The sequence below is a fragment of the Phacochoerus africanus genome, chromosome 2 (genome assembly GCF_016906955.1).
Source record: "Phacochoerus africanus isolate WHEZ1 chromosome 2, ROS_Pafr_v1, whole genome shotgun sequence".
NCBI classification, from domain to species: Eukaryota; Metazoa; Chordata; class Mammalia; order Artiodactyla; family Suidae; genus Phacochoerus; species Phacochoerus africanus.
The window spans coordinates 115,470,498-115,493,344 of NC_062545.1; the positions used below are offsets into that span (position 1 = coordinate 115,470,498).

Sequence of the window (22,847 nt, forward strand, 5' to 3'; positions counted from 1 at the left end):
TAATATTTGAATATAGTTATATAACATAGTTCAAAAACTCTCAGGAGTGCCCTTCGTGGCTCAACGGTAAGTAACCTGACTGGTAACTATGAGGATTCAGGTTTGATCCCTGGCCTCACTCAGTGGGTTAAGGATCTGGCATTGCCTTGAGCTGTGGTGTAGGTCACAGATGTGGCTTGGATCTGGCATGGCTGTGGCCATGGTGTAGGCTGGCAGCTGCAGCTCTGATTTGACCCCTGGCCTGGGAGCTTCTGTATGCCGTGGGTGTGGCCCTTTAAAAAGAAAAAAAAAGGAAAAAACTCAGTTCATACTAGTGAAATGTGGTCCCCTTCAAATCTAAACGCTAAGCTTTATGCAATATTCTTCACATAGCTTTCATTTCCAAATGAGGCAGCCATTCCAGATAAGGAATAAAATCATTTATTTTCATATTGGGTCTTCATGAAAGCTCATCTGATCTTTCATTTCAATTTTTTAGAGTTTGCTTCACATCTCACAAAGGTTTTCTCCTGGGTTGGGTGAAGTTGTAGATCATTCATGTTTTCTGGGCAAAATGTCATTCTGCATAGAAGACATCAAGCAAACACAGCAGTAAGTTTTGGATGGAGCTTATTGAAGTATTTCGTCCTTTGTCAAATACTCAATTTATGTAACACATGCTATTTTAAAAAAAATTAATTTCGATGATCTCAAATATTTTCATAACTTCAGAGAAAAACAAAACCTAAGCCCATGAAAGCAATCAGTTCCCTAGCTCTGCGTGAGGCCTGCTTTGTTCTCCGTTATGCAGCTCATCAAAGAAACCTGAGAGTAACTATTGTTTCTCTCATCCGCATCACTCTGTCTCCAGGGCAAACACTTGCACTTTCTTCAACTGTCCTTCACAGGCAGGCTTAGCTCCCAGCCTTCCTTCTTTGGACGCACCCCAATTTGCCAATGCCCTTCTTAAAGATCCTTGGGCATGCTGCCACTGTCACCAGTATCTGCCTGGCTCAGCCCTACACGCCCTGCCCCACCCCCTTATTTGGTCCTCCAGCCAAAGGGGACATCACTATGTGTTTTGGGTCTCTCTTGGAGACCAACAGCTAGACCACTTTGACCCTTAGTTTAGCCTGAGATACTGTTTAGTGTTACTAACTTCAGTTACATCTATTTGGGAAAAAAAAACAGAAGTACCCACAGAGAATTGTAGGTTATGGCTTCTTCCTTCTTTTTTTGAATTGCATCTAGGGTCTGGTCTTTACTAAATCAGACTTTGAAAATTAAAAATATTATGAATAATTATGAATGCATTCTCGAAAAATTCAAATAGTAAATATATGAAGTCAAATACTAAAGATTCTCTTGACTTGTATCATTCCCCTCCCTGCTTTCATGGTTTGGTTTCTATCTTTCCAGACTTCTTTCTATGCATTTACACATATATTAATATTCACATGTAAACATAAAATTTGTATGTATTTTTCTGAAAATTTTCCTTGTCACCAAATTTTTGGAGACCTGTTCATATCAGTACATACAGATCTACTTCACTCAGAATATCTATTTCATTCTTGGGTGGACCTAGAGATTAACATACCAAGTGAAGTAAGACAGAGAAAGACATATGTAATACCACTTATATGTGGAATCCAAAAAATGATACAGAGGAACTTGTAAAATAGAAATAGGTTCATAGACATAGAAAACAAACGGTTACCAAAGGAAAAATGATAAATTGGGAATTAGGAATAAAACAGATAAACACTACTATGTATAAAATAGAAAACTAACAAGGACCTACTGTATAACACAGGGAACTCTTATAATAAACTATAACAGAAAGAATCTGAAACAGAATAATATATATATATAGAGAGAATCATTTTGCTATACACCTGAAACATTATAAATCAACTGTACTTAAAAAAAAAAATCCTACTTCATTCTTTTTACCTGCTGTATAACATTCCAGTGTGTAGATGTATCACAGTACATTTAGCCATTTTTCTATTAATGGACATTGAGGTCTTCCCCAATGGTTTAGCATTTACAGACAGGAACATTTTTGTGTATATATATCCTTTGTGGGCATTTTGAGTATATCTCTGGGATAGACACCAAGCATAATATTCTGTGTCAATCTTCTGCATATTTCAAATTTTGGCTAATATAAGCTTCATGAGACAAATGGTTTTTTCTACTCTGTTCACTACTGTATACCTGGTACCCATAAAAGTATCTGGCATAAGATCTGGGCTTACTAAGTTTTACTGAATGAAATTCCCCTGCAGAAGCCCTATAATTTACACTCCCACAACTAGTATATGAGAATGCCCATTTCTCCACACCTTTACCAACTCTGGATGTTAGCTGTCTTTTCATACCTGCCAAACTATCATTGGGTGACCAGTGATCATTTCATTGATTTTTGTTTTGCATTTATATGATTATCATGGAACTCAAATATCTTCTCATTTTTATTTAGCCAATCACTTTTAATGTTTTGCTATAGGACCAATATTTTCTGCCTTTGCACTTTATCTCACCACAGACCCTCTCATCCCTGACTCTGTGGGAAGAAAATGACCTCTCGTTGAGTTTCCTCTGTAGAGGCACAGAGCAAGTCACTTACCAATTTTTTTTTCTTGTAGTTAGCAAAGAGTTTGAGAACATGAGGTTTAATGTTTGCATCCTAGCTCTGGGATTTTAGTTTGTAGAAGGTACTCAAAAATTGGTAGTTGTTTCTAGTCATGAGATGCATATTATGATTCCTATTTATTACGAAAGGACTGAGTCTCAGGTGCAGTTAATGTCAGAGCCTACAAAGGTGGAAGCAGTAAAATCCCAAGCTGACCCGAGGACTAGCTGATGGAGTCGCTGGATTCTCCTTCCCTGTTGCTTTGCTCACTGCCTAACTCTCTGGGAGTGCATTTTGGCCTTCCCACAAGCCTTTTGCAGCACTGACCCAACAGTACCAACCTGAACTGTCTCTTTTCTCAGACATTCCTAGACCATGCAACATTAGATCCTTGCAATTCAAAGTGTGGTCTCTGGACCAGCAGCACCAGCAGCCCTTGGGAGCTTTTTGGAGACTCTCAGGTTCCATCTCTACCTACTGAAGCAGCACCTATGTTTTAACATGATTCCCAGGTGATTTGTGTGCCCATTAAAGCTGGAGACGCCCTGGGACATCATTAGTAAAATTAATGCATCTTGTTTTCCTAATTAGGTCTGAGGTTTCTTTATGCCAAAAGTCACAGCTCAAATTTTTGGGGTATCCCCCAGTGGTGTTGGGTACGGTGAAGACCCATAGAAGGCACTCAGTTATAACTTAAACTATAGGTCTCATATCCCCCCTCTGCTTTTCATGATGTACCTCTGACAGCCCTGAGGAAGAGTTTGACTTGCATATATACTTCCTCTACTGCAACTCTGCTGGATTAGAGAGTCAGATTCATGGGGGCAAGACTAATGGGGGAAGGAGCTGTTGGAAATTGTGCACAGGCAGCAAATGGGCAATGAATCAGACAAACCAAGTCAGATCTAGGCTCAGACAATAATTAGCAGTGTTCCCCAAGCTGTGTAACTTGTGTGCGCCTCAGGTTCCTGATCTGCCCAGCAATACTACCCACTTCCGAGGGCCCCTGGGAAGCCTCCATCAGATAAATGGTCTAGAACACCTAGGTGAAGCCTGCAAGGCAGCAAGTCAGCAAGCACAGGGGGAGCAGGTAGCGCTGTGTTTTATACAAGCTTTCAGGTCATGCCACCTAAAATTGCCATGGCGAGTGGCCTCTAAAACCGAGGAATTACTCTCTAGCTGAGAGAATCCCGGGAGAGGTGGTGACCAGAAGTAGAGCTGTTCTAAGGGGCTAAAAAGTCACGCAAGAATAGCGAAGCTTATAAGAGGAGAGAAACGGTTTAATTTTCTCAAATTGATCATGTGGTGAAATCTCTTGGCCGACTGCACAGTATACTCTTAGTAATTGCCAGGGTTTTGTATCCCAGGGAGACAAAGCCTTGGAGTGCGGTTGTATAAGGGACCGGGGCGGGGCATAAATCTGCGACGGGCCTGCTCCGCTCCTGGCAGTGAGACCCAAGGGGTGAGGGAGGAGAGCAGTTCAGAGGCAGGCGAGAGGATCGTGCTGTTTGCTCTCCATCACTGCTGGAGACCAGCCCCAGTGCAAACCCGCTGCTCCCGAAGGGCTGTGGGAACAGAGACTGACCTTCCTGAATACAGTGGGAGGAACTAGGAAAGGGTCTGGGGAACTGCACAGTCACAGAAAAGCACGGTTGCCGTGGTACAATATATTGGACCTTCCTTTTCTCTGTAGAGAGGACTGAGGGGGCAGCTGGACACCCTTTTGTTTGTTTGTTTTGCCTTTTAGGACCGTACCAGTGGTATATGGAAGTTCCCAGGCTAGGGTTCGAATCGGAGCTGCAGCCACAGCAACACCAGATGCGAGCTGCTTCTGCGACCTACACCACAGCTTAAGGCAATGCCAGATCCTTAACCCACTGAATGAGGCCAGGGGTGGAACCCATGTCCTCCTGGGTACTAGTTGGGTTTGTTACCGCTGAGCCAGATGGGAACTCCTGAACGTCCTTTATTTATTTTATTATTTTTTCTCTTTTTTTCTTTGCTCCCTACCCCCACCCAACCCCTTCTTGTCCCCAGGGACTGTGGGCCAAGAAAGGTGTTTAGTCACACAGAGCTGCGTTTTCTGAAGGTAATCCATTGGTGCACATCAGAATTTCTTAGGGCTCTTCTTAGCTACTGTGCAGTCCTTCACAGAACACAGCCAACCAGAGGCTCTCCAGGTGGATCTGGGAATTCTGCAGGTTTAGTATGCTTCCTGATTGTCCCCTGGCACTCTACGATTTGAAAGGCACCACTGTAGTGTGAGCTTTTGAGATTGTGGACTGTTAAAGCATTTCTCAGGGTGAATAACAAAGAAGAAATGTCACATCTAGGTCCTTGCTGCTTAGAGTGTGGTCCTTGGACCAGCAGCACCAACATCACCTGGCAAAGTTTGAAAAGCACTGGACTAGTGGGAGGTTCTCAAATTCCACGGGCTGGTAGCTGTTAATGGTGAGCAGAGGAAAGAGGCTAGAATGGGAATCAGAAGACGTGGGTACAAATCCTGGTCCTTCCACCTATAGCTTTGTGAACTCAGGATGGTCGTTTCACCTTTCTAAGCATCTGTATGCCATCATTAGGACATACTAATGCCCACTTCATAAGATAAATGCAAGCATTAAATTGCAAAAGTGCTGGCCTAGGTAGATGCTTAACATATATTAGGAGGAGGATGAAAGAGAACTTACCTTTGCTGGGTTTCTCCTGCTTTGACTTTGATGCTCTTCAGAACAAGGCCTGAGTAGACAGGCTCTCTTCCCCATGGAATGATGATTTGGACCGTGTTCCAGACATTGGCCCATGCTGCACTGTTTTCCCACTTGAACTTGATCATGATCAGCTCACCAATATCCACATCCAACGTGATAAGAAAGGAATAGGTTTTATTACTAATAATTCCTTTGCTCCTTGAAGATACAAAGGAAAGCAGGCATAGTTCATTGATTTGTAGCCACAAATGATGCTTAGGCACATTTAGGGAGGGTTAGGTTTGCCTGAGTGACTTGGGATGATCTTTGCTGCTGCATTTCTCAAACTGATATAGGACAGACTATTAATAGATAGCAATAGAAGTGCCAGGATAGAAAGGGTTTTCCAGACCAGTAATATTGGGAAAACCACCTTATTTTCTGTGTTAGCATATTAAAAAGGCTCTGAGAGTTCTGCAGTAATGAATCTACTTAAATTTGTTTAGCTTGGGCTTCTTCGTCTCTGGGTTAACAAATCAGGAAAATTGCCCCCAAAGAGATGGCAGGGCTTCAGCCACAGCCTCCGGACAAGAAAGCTCTCAACTGGTTTTGATCAACACATTAGAGCCACACCACAGCCTTCTCTGACAAGCAATGCTTCTTTCCTCCCCACATAAATAGAAACTTCTCTTAAAACAACCAAGGATAGCAGTAATAGAAAATCACACATTAAAAGGACGTGCCAGTTTGGAGCAAGATTTCACTATGCTGTATAGTAGGAAAAAAAACTGTATTGGGGAAATAACTATTAAAAAGTAATAATAATACCTAAGGATCTGCATTTATTATTATCAGGCTTTACTCACTAATCTCCACGACATTAAAAAGTCCCAACATTGGAGTTTCCGTCATGGCACAAAGGAAATGAACCTAACTAGGAACCATGGGGTTGCAGGTTTGATCCCTGCCCTCACTCAGTGGGTTAAGGATCTGGGATTGCCATGAGCTCAGTGGGTTAAGGATCTGGCATTGCCATGGCTCAGATCTAATGTGCTGTGGCTGTGGTGTAGGCTGGCAGCTGTAGCTGTAGCTCCAATTGGACCCCTGGCCTGGGAACCTCCATATGCTGTGGGTGTGGCCCTAAAAACAAAAAGCAAAAAAAAAAAAAAAGTCCCAACATTGACAGAACAGCTAGTAGTGCCCTTTCCACTACCTTGAACAATCTCTCAGAGATTTGGAACGGTGCAGAGTTAACGCTGGATTTAGGGTGAGACAGGTGGCTAGCGGATTCCCTTGCTTGGTGCATCACAGCTCTTCGGCAGTATGTTGTAAAGCACCAGTTAGGAATCCACCCACCCTACTAGGCTGGAAGCGTCCTAAGGACAGAGTGCTCTCTACATCTAGGGCATAGAACCAACAAGCCCTTTGCTGAATGAGTCAGGGTGATGATCAGAGGTTCCAAGCTGGAGGCAATTTTGGGGAAACTGAGGACTATGATGGGAGTGGTGAAGGTTAGTTCCACTTTCCAAGGAGAGCCCATGATAATGGTGGAAATGGTGAGACAAAGCAGCATGGCATGAGGCCACTGCACGTATTGTGAGCAGGTGTGTAGCAGAGCGGAGAACAGGTGGGGAGGCTGGCACTGCAGGCTGATCTTGATGGGAATTTTGTGCCAAGGTGAGTGACACCAGTTTTATTTCTGGGTTATGGTTTGCAGCACCCACTGGAAAGGTGTGCAGGGCCTTCCTGGGCACCCCTGCTCTAGCCCTCACCCACTTGGATCTTCTTCTTGGACTGTAGACACAGGCAGCCACCTCTGGCTGCCCTCTCCATTCAGCCTCTGTCACACTGGGCCCATCACCAACACGGGTGGCAGCAACAGAGACCCATCTTTGGGATTGGGTGAGACTGAGGAGGGGTGACAAGGCACTGGCCTGTGGATGTTCCATCTGACAGGGTGTTTGGGGCAGTCATATGGGCTGAGAAAAGTAAATTACGTCTAGTCTGACCCTTGAAAAGCAGTCTACTCAGACCCTGTGAGCAACTCAAGGCTGTCCTCATCATGGATGGGCTGCTCTGCATACTCACAGAGTGATGGGAATTTTCTGCATTTCCTCTTTAGTTCCAAGGAGTGACATGGCAAAAGCTGGTTCTACTGGTTTCTCAGTTTGGTTGATGAACTGGATCTTGAATTGGTAATGATAAACTAGAGGGAGACAGGATGGAGAGGAAAAGAGAATTTAAGCAGGAATTTTTAAAATGAACGGACTCATCTATAACATTTAAAAATGAAAAGGGAGGAGTTCTTCTGTGGCCTCAGAATTAAGGACCCGGCATTGTCACTGCAGCTGCTCAGGTCAGGTTTGATCCCTGGCCTGGAATCTTCCATGTGCCATGTGCACAGCCAAAAAAAAAAAAAAAAAAAAAAACCAAAAAAACAAAAAACCCAAAATAAAAAAAAGCAGAGGAAATAGTATAGATGAAGAGATGTCCTGGTTTTTTTCTTGGTGGTGGGATTATGAATGCCTTTAATTTTCTTCTTTTTCCTTCCCTGAATTTCCTAAATGTCTAAGAGGACTTGTGTTTGTAATAAAATAAATATTATCCAATAAAGGAAGGCAGAATAGAAATAGAGTATATTTGGCATTCTCACCCATTTCTGGGCATGATTTTATTGGACTCTTCCACATATTTGCAAGGGTCCCCTTCCATAAATTAAAGGATATATTGCCTTTTAGGCAGCTGACAAATGCAAGAGAACACATGGCCATTTTTACTTTTCCCACTATATAAGGGGGCCAGTTTTTGGGTGGGGTGGCGCTCCAGCTTAGAAATAGGTCCTGACGAGCATATCTCTGTATACTGGGCAGTTCCTGGGAACAAGGTGTGTGGGGTTCAATAAGCAGCATTTTCCAGTGGAAATAAGACAAGTTTTCCTAGTAACTGGGCCTAAAATTTTTCTAACTTATCAAATGTCCAGAATGCTATTGGGAAGAAGGAAATTGATTCTTCTTGGCAGTTCCCGTCATGGCTCAGAGGTTAACGAATCTGACTAGGAACCATGAGGTTGTGGGTTCGATCCCTGGCCTCGCTCAGTGGGTTAAGGATCCGGTGTTGCTGTGAGCTGTGGTGTAGGTCACAGATGTGGTTCGGATCCTGTGTTGCTGTGGCTGTGGTGTAGGCTGGCAGCTATAGCTCCGATTAGACCCCTAGCTTGGGAACTTCCATATGCTGCACGTATGGCCCTAGAAAAGACAAAAAAAAGAAGAAAAAAGAAATTGATTCTTCTGACATACATACAGTCTCTTAATTTAACTAAGAAAGCAAATTTTTTACCATCAAACACTCTTTTCATGTGCCCATCATAACCACCCTATGAGGAGGGTATTGTTATTATCAGCTCCATATTTTTAAAAATATTAAAAAAAATTATAGCTGACTTACAATGTTCTGTCAATTTCTGCTGTACAGCAAATTGACCCAGTTTTATATATATATATATATATATATATATATATATATATATACATTCTTTTCCTCACATTGTCCTCCATAATATTCTATCACAGCAGGATCTCATTGCTTATCCACCCCCAAAACAAGTTTGCATCTACTAACCCCAAACTCCCAGTCCATCGCACTCCCTCCCCTTACCCCTTGGCAACCACAAGTCTCTTCTCCATGTCCATGAGTTACAGCCCTGTCTTATAAAGAAGAAAACAGGGGCTAGAGTGGTGAAGTGACCTGTTAAAAATCACAGAGCAGAGTCTGTGCTCTTGGCCTGGACCTACTGCCTTGCTTAGCCTGAATTGTTATACCAATCAACTGTGGGGCTGTTTTCAAAATTAGCAAATGACTGATGGCTGCTTGGATTTCTTTTACTTGCTGCATCCATATTCTCTAAGCACATGTACTATTTTAGTTCCAAGATTGCCAACAGGTTTAATAGGGCAGGTCAACTTGATTGCTAGGGACTCCCTAGAGACCCCTGTGTTGAGATGGGCTCTGAGACCATGTCTAGGCTCTTGGGAGGATTGGTGTCTTCCTTGGGCAAAGGGTAGAGGGGATTTATGATATGCTGGTTGTATATGTGCTTTCCCTGTCCTAGATAATTAATTCCCTAATCCTCACACAGTACTTACACATAGTAGATGCTTAACAAACATTTGTGGAATGAAGGAACTGACAGTTTGCTTGGGAGTATCAGGATATATATGAACATTTAGCAAGGTGGAAATCACCTCTGAGAATTCAAGATCTGAGTTTCAAGCACTGTTGGAGAATTCCTCCTGAAAAGTGTAGATTATGGAACTGGTCACTTGATCATCTATCCCATGCAGCCGGCATATGGAAATATGCACCTTCCTCATGAATCAATCTACTTACTTCCAAATGGTGCATTTCCAGTGGAGCTTGGTAACCACACATGCACTTGGCAGAAGCTGTGGCTAATGGTGTGTTGCCAGCACTTCAGCTGCAGGGTCCTGGTGTGACTGTATTGCCGGGTTTTTGACGTATTTACACAATCCTTCCCTTTGGCATAAACCAATGTTCCCATCTGGGTTTTTTGATGGATTGGCTCCAGTGCCCTGCATCATAGATGTTCAAATCCTCCAGCCTGGAACAGAGTAATTTGATGTTCTCAAGACTATGAGGCTGTGGGTGAGAAATTAGAGATGGGCTGTAGCCCAAGTTCCAGGAAGTGTCCTTAAATCCTTGGGTGGTAGCGATGGAGGCGGGGACTCTGGCCTATTATCCCAGAAGCCTCTGGAGAGCTCTTATGCTATTTGAGGTCGGAATAGGGAACTCAGTAACAAGTGAATCATATTATAATTTGAATTGAGGCAAAAAGGAAAGAAACAGGCCTTAGACATGACGGGGTCGGGGAGGAGGTAGACTGGATGACTGGAGAGAACTGGCCTTGGGTTAACCTCCTGATGAGGAGACAGGGTATCTTTTAGAGTATGCAAGGAACTTTCATGGCGATCAGTTTAATATGCATTAATTGGAAATCTATTGAGACACTGCCCAGTGCTGAAAGCTGTTGCGCATGATAATCTAATTGGTGGTATGCATGGTAATAACATTGGCTAACATTTATTTTCTTTACCTGTGCCAGGCACCTTGCATTTATTATTGCATTTAATCCTTACAACAGATGATACTGTTATTGTCTCCTTTTAGAGAAGAGAAAACTGAAGCACAGAGAGGTTAAGTGACTTTTCCAGTATCACACAGCTAGTAAGTAGCATAGCTGGGATATAACGCCAGGGCACCTGGCTCCAGAACTTGAACTTCTAAATGTTAATACCCAGGATCAATAGCTTTATATAACCTAAGGAAAAAGTTTGAAGTGTGGAAAGAGATTAAAGTTCAAAAATGTCATAAGAGAATTATTTCATGAAAAAAAAAAAAAGAAATCAAAACACCTTAAATATTCACCAATAGAGGAATGTTTGTGGACTAATAATGACAATTATTACTCTATTTTTACACCTGCTCTGGCAGCATATAGAAGTTCCCAGGCTAGGGGGTCGAATGGGAGCTGCATCTTCAAACTACGCTGCAGCTTGTGGCAAAGCCAGATCCTTAACCCACTGAGCAAGGCCAGGGATCAAACCCGCATTCTCAAGGACAATATGCTAAGTTCTTAACCCACTGAGCCACAATAGGCACTCCCAATAATGGCAATTATGATAATCACCATTTAGCTCTTCATTACGTCCCAGACACTGAGCTATTGTTTCACATAATTATCTCATTTCTCTTTACTATAACCTGGTAAGATGTCTGCTTTAACCTCCCTCCGCATCATTTTACAAATGAAGAAGATGTAGCTCAGGAAATTTAAGTAACTTGTTCACCGTAAAGCAGCTAAGAGCTGGCAGAGCTGCAATTAGACGTTTGTCTGCTGATTCGGAGTTCATATTCTCAACCATGTGATTTATTCTTAAGAAGTGATTAAAAAGAAATTTTTGAAATGATTTCAATGCTTAGGAAAGTAAGAAAAAACCCCTAAACAACCATCAGGGTACATATTGTACATGTAACATGAGACCGACTCTAATAAAACAGAATGGAGAAGGAGGGGATTCACAAAAAGATTAAGTGGTTATCTCTGGAGAGGGACGAGAGGTGATTTTTACTCTCTTTTTTTATGCTTTTCTGCAAGTTCCCCCATTTTCTACAATAAACATGTATTTAACTGGACTCTTTGAAGAAAGAAAAGTTTTAAGAATTAAGAAAAAAGAGTTCCTGTTGTGGTTCAGCAGGATAAGAACCTGCTGACATAGTGTTTGTGAGGATGTGGGCTCCATCCTTGGCATTGCTTAGTGGATTAAGGATCTGGCATTGCCACAAGCTGTGGCATAGGTCATGGATGTAGCTTGGATCTGGTGTTGCTGTGGCTGTGATGTAGGCCAGCAGCTGCAGCTCTGACTCAACCTGTAGCCTGGGAACTTCCATATGATGCAGTTATGGCTGTAAAAAGAAAAAATAAATTAAAAGTATTAGAAAAAATAAATAAAAGTATTAAGGAAAAAATGAACCAGAAGTTGTGGTCCTGGCCTTGGAGCAGCTTGCAGCTGGGAAGAAGGGTCACTTATGTGGCCATTATCACCTTCCGCCTTGTCTCATGGCATCAATATCCATGGCTCTCTGAGGGCACACTTGGGGGCCAGATTAAAGCTTGTACATTAAGTCTCAGCTCACACCAAGTATGTAAGGCGTGCTTCCAGGGCTCTTGGTGTGGAAGCAAGGCAGGATACATGCTTCATGAAAGAGCTTCATTATGAACAGGAGGAATAAGAAAATGACTTCCATTGGCTGAGACCCTACTAAGCACCAGGCGATGTGACACACTAGGTGTTTTACACTCATTATTTTTGTCCCCCCTAACAAGACTAACTCAGGATAACATGTGGTTAGACTCCATTTTCTAGTCCTCCCCTGTTATTCACACGCATTCTCTGCCCAGCTGGGAAACCCAGGATGTGACCCCACAGCCTCATCTCCCGGCTCACTTGCAGGATGGCTTCTGGTTGGAACTGACCACCGGGGAGCCACCAGCAGGAGGCCAGGGCAGAGAAGAGAGATTTGGGTGGTTTTTTTTCAAAGCTCCTTCCTGCTTTGAAGCCTGACTGCGTAGTTACTGCACCCCAGGACAAGCTGCTGAAGCAAGTCTCTCCTCCACAGATCTCATTTCCTCAGGTGATCCCTTCTCCTTGCTTCTCCAGCAGCCTCTTGTTAGATTTGGGGGTGCATCAACACCCCACGCTGGTTTCCTTCATATCACCCACCCTCTGCAAGGAGTCCTGCCTACTCTCTTCAATTGGCCCCGATGAATGGTGTCATGTTTTCTGCTGAGACCCAGACAGACAAGGTATCAATGACCTTGGTGAGTTACAAATGAGGAAGCAGAGATTTGGAAAGGGGTCTGAGGTGATCCAGATGGTCAGAAGTGGAGCAGACTTTGAACACAGGTGTCTGGCTCATGATTCCACGAGACCCTTCCCATTGTTTCCTGGGGTTCTGGCAAGCTGAATCTGTCCTTTGAAAGCAACCAGCAGACACGCAGCCCCTAAAAAAAAGTCATGGTCTACACCTGCCTCCAGTGAAGCCACCAAGACAAAGTGTCTGCCAGCTCCAACCCTCTGACATCCATCCTGGGCTCTTGCTGCTGCAGATTCCTCCCTGCTGCCTGTCCACCGAATGTCTGGCTTTCTGAGCAGGGATAAATGTCTCACATCCCTGCACTGGAGGCAGGTTTTTGTCTTCCTTTGCTCTTAAAATGTGAGTGGGAGGAGACTGATGTCCACCTCTGAGATGCCCTGGCTTCATGCTTCTGGGGGAAGGGATTGGCTCTGGTGATTGCAAAGGTCCCTTTAGCTCTCACACCCTGCGGGGGAGAATGACTTGTGTCCTACAGGGTCTTCCTGGGATGATACCTTTGCTGGAGGTCAGAACCTCCAAAGATTGTAAGCCGTGAGGGACCCTAGTGAGGCAGGCTGTGGAGGGCACAGACATGAAGGAATGTGGGTGCCTATGTCTGCAGGAGGGCGATGGCCAAACCCATCACATGCTGAGAGCACAAGGTGCACTAGGAAAGCCATCTGTGGGGAGAAATCTTGAAATTAAAAAATTTTGAGTTCCTGTTGCCACTCAGCTATAACGAACCCGACTAGTACCCATGAGGATGCGGGTTCGATCCTGGCCTGGCTCAGGTGTTGCTGTGACAGTGTAGGGCACATATCTGGCGTGGTTATGGCTGTGGCTGTGGTGTAGGCCAGCAGCTATAGTTCCAGTTCGACTCCTAGCTTGGGAACCTCCACATGCTCTGGCTGCAGACCTAAAAAGACCAAAAAAAAAAAATTTTTTTTTTTTTTTTAAATATGAAAGAGCCTCTCATGTTGAAAACTGATTTTTCTTATTTTGGATCTTTGTGCTTTTCCTTAAAAAAAGAAAAAAAAAAAAGACAAAGACAATTTGCCTTGTATTCTCCACCACCCTCCAGAACAATGATGCTGTTACAAAGATAAAGGGGAAAAGTGGGTATAATTTTGCACACTTTACCTTACGGTATGTTTAATAAGGATTTTAAAAAAAATGATTTAGGAAAAATGCTTTTGATCCTTTGACTGCAAGCAGGCCCGCACGACATGTTCGCCAGTTCAGGCAGGAGAAATTATTTCAGGTCTTAAAGATGAAAAGCATGAAATAGTCTATTAACCTTGATGGAGATCAGGCAGACTCCACCTGGAGCAGAGACGTGAGGCCTCTGGAGATTCTCCACCACAGAGAGTCCTCCTAGGCTTCAGACAACCCCAGATTCCTGGATCCTAATCTTCTGTTGATCCTATTTAGGTACCGCCTAAAAAAACAAGTTCCTTTTCACAAGGTAGCCACTGTGAGTACCAGCTTGTAGAATTTATAAAAAAATTTTTTTTTTGTCTCCTGAAAAAAATGATTCTGAATCATTCAATATTGGCTCTGGGAGATATCATAACTCTGTTTGCAAACATCAAAGAGACTTAAAAATGTTTTTGCAATGTGCTGATTTCTCTTGGAGATGGGAGGAATGAGACCTTGTGTTTTCTTGCAGCACCAAGGTCTTTCTCCTAGACCTCAAGCGCCTCTAAGCTGAGAGGAAGGCTGAAGATGGTGGGATTGAGAGCCCAAGGATGATCTCATGCAAGGGCTACTGCATGAGAGAAGACGACATGGTGCAGGGGCTTCATAAGCATCTGTATATGTGCATGTATGAGCTTATGTTGATGACTGCATTTGGGCTCAGCAGTACCGTGCCATTCACATGACGCTGATCTTATGAAACTGGATCTTGCCTGTTCTGTGGTGGTTTCCTCTTTTGCTGGGAGTGGAGACAGTGTACCGTGTGTGTGTCTAGGCCAAAGAGTGTTGTGTTTTGTGTGTGGGGGTTAGAAGTGTGTGCATGCGGGTGTATGAGGGGGTAGAGAGTGTTGTGCTGATATGCCCCCTGCTCTTTGTGCCAAGGGTGCTCAGGTAGGGTCACAACAGGAGCCCTCAACAGAGCCTCCTAGCGCCATCCTGAGGTCTTGCGTGCTCATCACCTTTCTGAACCTCAGTTTCCTCATCTGTAAAACAGGTATTGAAAGCTTTCTTATGGGGTTGTTGTGAGGAAGAGATGAGGTGGCATATGTAAAAAGTGCTCGGAGGAGTTCCTGTTGTGGCTCAGTGGAAACAAATCTGACTAGTATCCATGAGGATGCAGGTTTGATCCCTGGCCGCGCTCAGTGAGTTAAGGATCCAGCATTGCCATGAGTTCTGGTGTAAGTCACAGATGCTGCTCGGATATGGAGTTGCTGTGGCTGTGGTGTAGGCTGGTGGCTACAGCTCTGATTTGACCCCTAGCCTGGGAACCTCCATATGCTACAGGTGTGGCCCTAAAAAATAAAAAAAAAAAAAGTGCCCAGTGATGCCTTTTTCCATTCTGCTTGCTGAACTGACCAGGCACAGTGGACTCACTGTGCCCACCCCTAGGTGCCAGTGTTAGTGGTGCTCCCTCAGGCTGGCCCACACACAGTCCCTTCCTGGCAGAAGAAACTGAGGTCCACATAGGTTTGTCACTGAGTCAAGGTCATATACGTGGCTGGCAGCAAAGCCAGATTCTTTCTGGACATGCCTTATCCCCATCCCAAGACCCTGCTCTTTCTACTCTACCCACTTGCTCTTCTGGAACTCTCCCTGGAGATCAGTGAAAGCCTTGCAAAGAAGTAGCTGAGAAAAGCCAAAGCTAGACAGACTCCCCAAGTCACAGTGGGGCTGGTGATCACCCTAACTGGAAGAAAGGAGGGCTCTTCACAACTGGAGCGAGTTCCCTGTCTGGAGGGGGCCCAGAGTGCCGGGAGAAGGTGCAGGCAGAGGAGGATGGAAGGGGGGAGGAGATGAAGAAAGAGGAGCCCTGGAGGAGGCATGAGGCATGCCTGGTGACTCAGGAGGGAGCCGGCACTCAAGGAAGTGCCTGTCCAATGCTTAGGCGGCCACATGCAGTGAAAGGAGCAAGGAATCAGGGCAGCTAGGGTCAAGCGCTCTACAAATCATGTGACTTTGGGAAGGTGATTGGGCCTCTCTGAATCTCAATTTATTTATTGGAAAATTAGGCATCATCAGTCTCCCTGCTTCCCTCTGTCTCCCGCTCTGTCTGTACATGGTTGTGAAGATTAAATGATAAATGCAACATATCCAACACAGTGCCTGGACAGAGTAAGCCCACCTGAGTGCTCCTTCCTTCTCTTGAACCCAGTGACCTCACCCAACTGCTGTGGGGGTTATATTAGATAAGGTGCTTGAGGAAGTTCCCGTTGTGGCTCAGCAGTAACAAACCTGACTAGTGTCCATGAGGACGTAGGTTTGATCCCTGGTCTTGCACAGTGGGTTAAGGATCCCGATTTGCCGTGAGCTGTGGTGTAGGTCACAGATGTAGTTTGGATCTGGCATTGCTGTGGTTGTGGTGTAGGTTGGCAGCTACAGCTCCCATTCGACCCCTAGCCTGGAAACCTCCATATGCCGTGGGTGCAGCCCTAAAAAGATCAAAAAAAAAAAAAAAAAAGGTAAGTTGCTTACTAAATTGGACTTACTACAGATTCATACCCCGCCCCCTCCCCCTGCCGCTTTCTTTAAAAAAAAAAAAAAGCAAAACAAACAAACAAAAACAGGCTCCGAAACTAGCAAAGTTTCCTCCTGAGAGATTGAGAAGGGACATGGGTGATAAATTGCCTGTTTTCACTGGGTGACTGTTTCCCAATTCTCTTCTGCTACTGCTGTCCTCTCCCAGTGTTTACGCGAGTTCTGGTGTTTAGTTGTAGAAAATAGATCGTGTGATGGTTTTGTCAAAATATCTTGGGAGCCAGAGGAATGAGGGCCAAGTTAGTCATCCTTTGTGCAACTACAATCAGGAGGCAATGTTTATCTTGCCCGGCCAGACCCTGCACTAAAATATATAGTGCAATTAGACGTCCTTTGAAAAACAGGGATCATGGGTTCTCTGGAATCAGGGTTAGGGAATCTTCCTTTATGACTCTGGAAGTATTCATCCACTGCTGGAGGTGGCCAGTGAAATAGGCTTTGTTGGCCCACGTCAGAGACGATCATGGTCATGATGGGTGAAGAAGGGTGCAGTTATGGTGGCCTAGATTAAAGACCTGATGCCTGCACCATCAACAGAACTTTCTGGATGAGGGAAGCAGTCTATTTCTATACTCTCTGACATGGCAGTCACATATTTGAACATTTGAAAGGTGGCTGGTGTGATTGAGGATTCAAATGTTTGATGTTATCTCATTTTAAGTGATATAAATAGCCACATATGGTTAGTGGCTTCCATACAGGGTGACATAGCATTGTACAGACTGCACAGTATCCACGAGTGGCAGCTTCTACATAGGCGGGGGAAGTGTCATCTGAGCATCATGTGTAGCGGTATGCGGGACTGCTTAAAGGGACAGCAGGGATGTGACTCCCCAGGAGTGAGGGAAATGAGGCTGTACAGATTAGGACTTTGCTTCCTGAAAGACTGGGGAGAACTGGAGGGCCCAGAGCAGGGCAGGAAGGATGCAGCGCAGGCTGCAGCTCACCACTGCAATCTGTCAGGGGCTGGAGGTTCGGTTCCGGGGCAGTTGCAGGCAGTCTTGCCCCCTGGTCCCACCTCCAAGTCACCGGCCTCTAGGTCCTATTCTCATTGGACATCCCTGGAGCAAGATGAGTGGTTGGTGATAAAGAGACCCAAGTGTTGTCTTCAAGGGACTCATCTGTCTTCCTGGGACAGCAGTAGCATGCCGCATGTGACAGGCAGGGTCTCTTGCTACCTGGGCTCAACGGATGCCTGAAGAATAAACAGTGGCTGAGCACACTGCCCGTGGCAGCTGCTGGATGAGATGCTGCTGCCCTAATGTGGTTCCTTGGTCCTGCCTTGTAGGCGGGGTGTCCCTGTGAGTTCCCACGAGCAGTGTGTGGTGATTGGGCATCAGGGGTCCTTGGCATGGGGAGAAACTCAGCCTGGCTTGTGCCCGCTGCTCCTCCTTCCCCCTCTTCCTCTCCCAAGGCTCGCATCCGCCCCCCATCTCCACCCCCCCAGTGGCTCTCCTCCAGCGGGACCCAGGACTGAGTTCCTCATTTCAGAGGCACAGCCCTGCCCTGGAAGGTGAAAAAGGACGCTCTTTCTTTCTAGCTGATCCCAGGGAAAAAGCAAGACCCCCTACACACACACACACACACACACACACACACACACACACACACACACACTCACACTCCCTCCCTCCCTCCCTCCCTCCCTCCCTCCCTCGCCTCCACAGTCAGACCAGGGGCGGTTCACTGAGGTAAAAAAAAATCACTCGACTTCTGATTTGGAGGCCTGAGTCTAAATGCTGGCTCTGGCAGGAATTCCCTTGGTATCCTGGGCAAATGATTTTCTCTCATCTGTGTCTTGGTTTCCCTGTCTGGGACATGATGGAGTTGAACCGTTTCTCCAAACAATAACATTCCAGGATTAAAGTCTATCCAGTGAAATCTGATTATGCGAGAGGCTTAATCACTCCAGGTGGCTCCGCCATTTAAAAGAGGAGCTGGTTAACCCAAATGAGTGTCTAATTGGCAGCCTGTGGCGGGGGAGCTCCCCAAAGTGAAGCGGGGAGGCCTTCCAAATTCCTTCACCTGCTCCAAGGCCTCAGGCTCCTCCACCCACTCAAGGACAGACAGCTGAGGGCACCCTCTGCCCCTCAGGCAAGAAAGATTCTGCCCTCATTCCAAGGGCTCTCAGAAGCTATCAGCTACTCAAGCCAACTTCTGTCATTCCTGGGACTCATGGAGGGGAAATGTGGCTAGAGAGCAGAAAGTTCAGATAAACAGAGGAATCTAACATACAAGCCACCTGGGAGCTTGAACTTGGGAGTGCAGTCATGGAAGAAACGCCGGCCTGGCAGTCAGAGGGCAGCTGGGTCCTAGGCCATGTGGCCAGGTCACTGAACCCAGCTTGGTTTTCCTCTTCTTTACCCTGGGACTGTAACCAATTCTGCCAACTTGGCTTGGCTGTGGTGGGCACCATGAGGCCCAGGCTGCATCTAATGTTTGGTGTAAAATGCTGCACAAATGCAAAGCAGTGCTGACTGTGTTCATGTCTGTAGCTGCAAATACCTGCACAGTAATAATCACACAGCTCTGTGCTCCTCCCCCAGCTTCGAGTATGTGCTGTTGAAACTAGAAGATGCTAAATCACTCTCGAGCTGTTTTAAGGATTAGGCAGAAATGTTAATGGCAACAGATGTTGGCTTGTTCCCTGTAGGAGGATTTAGGCTGAGGGGAAGTAGCACTGCTGGCTTCAGCCCAAATCATGGCCAAGCCCTTTCTCTGACCTACTGTTCAACCCGGAGAGCAGAAGGGGTGTGGTTTCTGCCCCGAGGTTGAGAAGCGGAACTTCATCTATGGCTGGCCTGAATAGGACAATGATCTCTCGTAAGAAGAGCTGATTCAAACTTGAGGGGAAATGAGGAACCTCAAATGCAGCCTGCAGCCCAAGTTTCTCCTGGCAGCCCCAGCAGAGATGAAAGCGCTGGGTTCTCGTGGGTTTGCAGACACCCCCAGGGCCCTGTACAGTGAGTGAAACCTGGTTGGTCAAGGTAGTTGCTCAAGGCCTTCTGGATCTAACATTCTGGGGCACCATGGAAATGGATGAAGACAAGCCAACCCCAGGATTGTCCCAGAAAGTATCACGCTTCCTCCTTCCGCACTTGGCAGCAAGGTGGCCACATTCTTAGAGAGTGAGAGAGTGGCTGTGTTGACAGCACAGTCTAGAATCGGTGCAGTGTCCAAAACACTCAAAGAGCAGAGCCTGAAGTCGCTCCAGGAAAAGACTTCAGGGAGCTCTGGCACCTTCGGACAGATGGCTACACCCTGGCCTTCTGAAGGCTTTTCCGCACTCACCTTTGAACGGGGGCTGGGCTCGAGTCATCAGGAAGAGGCTTTTGCTCTTCTTGCTCTGCTGCTCCTGGTGGGTGTAGTAGCCCAGCGTGGTGCAGCGGCCTTTCTTGCAGCTCAGGCACAGGCCCTGGCTGAAGCTGTCCATGTCCTTGCACAGGTAGGCCGTGCTCTGCATGCCGGCGTGCAGCACGGAGTCGATGAACAGGTGCACTGACCGCTCGTGGGCGCATTTGATGGTCCGGGTGATGGCTGGAACACAGGGCAGGAGGGACATTATTGCCCCTTGGCCCGGAGGGTTGCCTCATTTCTCAGGGCAGAGAAATAGCACATCGAGAAGGAGGAGATTGCAGAGGTCAAGCCTCTGATGACAGTGGATATGACAACTGAAAGCTCCACAACTGGAAGCCACAGGGTAGAGGCATAATCCCAGGCTCTGAGGGGCTGCTGTATGTTACAGTAGGTGTTTTAATAGGAGCCCCAAGTCACTAAAAATGTAATGAATTCTTTGAGCAAGTGGGATAGTGTAATTCATTTTGGAAATATTTTAGTCTCATATGGTTAAAAATGCACAAGTGCAGAGTTTCCACTGTGGCTTAGCTGGTTAAGAACCTGACATATTGTCTTGGAGGAGGTGGATTCAATCTCTGGCCTTGCTCAGTGAGTTAAGGATCTGGTGTCGCCACAAGCTGTGGTGTAGGTTGCAGCTCAGATCTTGTGTTGCTGTGGCTGTGGTTGTAGGCCTACAGCTGCAGCTCTGATTCAACCCCAAGCCTGGGAACAGCCATATGCTGCAGGTGCGGCTGTTAAAAGAAAAAAAGTACACAAGTGCGGATGCTTTAGGGGCCAGTTATCAGAACAGGCTTGTATGGAATGCCTCTGAATGAAGTTGGGTAAACCAATGCCTAGGCACGCTTGGGACGTGGCTAATGGTCTGATGAGAGCCAAGGCCTCCCCTGCCACGTCCCAAGGGAGCCAGTGCATGCCTGAGGTAAGTGGCCTGTGACACTAGCAGGGGGATTGGCTTGTAGAAGGACATGCCCCAATGATAAGGTCTGAATGGGCCTAACTCCAAACAGCAAGTTGAGGAGGTTTATCAACCAAAGCTTTTGACCTTTGGGGTGGGGTTTGTTTTGGGGTTTCTAAATCTTAATTTGATCTTAAGCGAAGTATGCTCTAGGAATGTTAGGAACCACCATGAGACAGGGCAAGTACCTCATGTGAAGGTGGAGTACAGGGAGCTTTGCCAGAAGCTGATTTCCCCAGGATTACTCATCTCAGTTCTTGGTGACTAGTGGCTATATTTGCTGAGTCTCCACCATGGGGCAGGCACTGCACCAACTGCCTGCCTGGATCTTTAACTCCTTGAGACAGCCATTACAAGTGAGAAAACTGAGCTTCGGGAACATTCACTAACTGACTCAAGCTCACCTAACCAGGTGGTGTTGAGGATGGTAAAGCAGTTATCTAGTGACTGAGGTAACAAACGTTAAGAGTGAAGAAAACTGAAAAACCACACCACGCCCAGGGCGCACTATGTCAACATACATGCTTTCATCAATCTGCAGTCTATCGCAAAAGAGGAAATGGCTGTAGTTGGTTGGAGGTGCATTTGCCAGGCAAGGAGTTAATGAACACTGTCCTAGGGGTGTGTCGAACTTAGGGAGGGTGCAAATCTGGGAAGAGGGCAGGAAGGTCATGGGGAACTGCTGGTGATGGGAGGGGTAGTGACTGGAGGAAGATGTCCTGATAAGGGGAAGTTCCCCAAAAGTTCTCTCAGGCGAGGGTGGGTGGAAGGCTGGGAGTCTGGCCAAAATGAGATAATGTTGGAGTGTGAAGGTCATTCTGATAGCTGAGCCCTGAAGGCAGTGGTATCATCACTAGAGGGTGTGTTCTCAGCTCAGTTTTAGATGACTGGGATGAGAAGGGAGGGTGAGGGGTGGGGGTTCTCCAGTTGGCTTAGAGTGGGTGAGTTGGCCTTTCTTCTCTCTTTTCTCTCTCTCTTTCTCTCTTTCTTTCTTTTTTTTGGGCTGTACCCATGGCATATGGAAGTTCTCAGGCTAGGGATCATATTGGAGCTGCAGCTGCCAGCCTACTCACAGCCACAGCAATGCCAGATCCAAGCCACATCTGCGACCTATATTGCAGCTCACGGCACTGCTGGATTAACCCCCTGAGCGGGGACAGGGATTGAACCTGCACCCTCATGGATACTAGTCTGGTTCGTTACTGTTGAACCACAACAGGAATGCTGGCATTCCTTAATCAGGGTGATATTTTATAATAATGAGACATTTGGAATGCCTATGAAAGGTATGGTTTCTGCTGACACTTTTGTTCTTTAATCCTGCACCTTTGATAACATCAACGTGCACATTAATGTTGTGGTTTTAGGGTTTGAGAGAGAAGTGGGATCACAACACAGATAATGCCACATTCAGTTTCTGCCCTGAGATGAAGGAAGTCACAAGGACCTATTTAGAGCTGGACTTTGCCCTGTAGGGTTAGCGGGTGCAGCCTTAGACCAGGGATCAAGAAACCATGATCTAGGAGTTCCTGTTTGTGGCTCAACTGGCTAAGAACCTGACACAGTGTCTGTGAGGATGAGGGTTCAATCCCTGGCCTCACTCAGTGGGTTAAAAGATCCAGCATTGCCGCAAGCTGCAGTGTAGGACACATATGCAGTTTGGATCCTATGTTGCTGTCTGTGCCTGTGGTGTAGGCTGGCAGCTGCAGCTCCAATTCAACCCCTAGCCTGGGAACTTCCATATGCTGCAAAAAGAGGCGGCGGGGAGGGGGGGAACCTTGAGCTATTAAGTGGATCATTATGGGGCCCAGAATAGAGGAAGCCCCCTGACTGAGGAAGCATCAGAGAAAGCTTTCAGAAGGGGTAGTACCAGGGAGAGACTTTGCTGGGCACACTGGGTGGGTGAAAAGTGGGGACTCCAGTGGTGTCTCTCTCACCCTCAGTGCTTGGGCTTCAGAGACCACTGCTGCAGAGGAGGGGCCTGCCTGGGCAAAGGTGGCCCTTATCCACGCGCACAGGCCCTGTCTCTCAGTGGACTTAGAGATCGTTCACCCTGGTCCCCGTC

At 46.1% G+C, this 22,847-nt stretch overlaps 1 protein-coding gene across 6 annotated transcripts in view; it reads right to left on the minus strand.

Annotated features, from left to right (window-relative positions):
* Positions 1–404: 404 nt before the first annotated feature.
* LIPC (lipase C, hepatic type) overlaps positions 405–22,847 on the minus strand; it is a 170,635-nt gene continuing 148,192 nt past the window's right edge. For all 6 annotated transcript variants that reach the window (XM_047766255.1, XM_047766253.1, XM_047766256.1 and 3 more), the window contains 4 exons: positions 19,762–20,007; positions 7,396–7,513; positions 5,308–5,526; positions 405–561 (listed from right to left, as the gene is read on the minus strand). In XM_047766255.1, the coding sequence (XP_047622211.1) occupies positions 462–561; positions 5,308–5,526; positions 7,396–7,513; positions 19,762–20,007 (683 nt within the window). In that variant the 3' untranslated portion in view covers positions 405–461. The remainder of the gene's footprint in view (positions 562–5,307; positions 5,527–7,395; positions 7,514–19,761; positions 20,008–22,847) is intronic.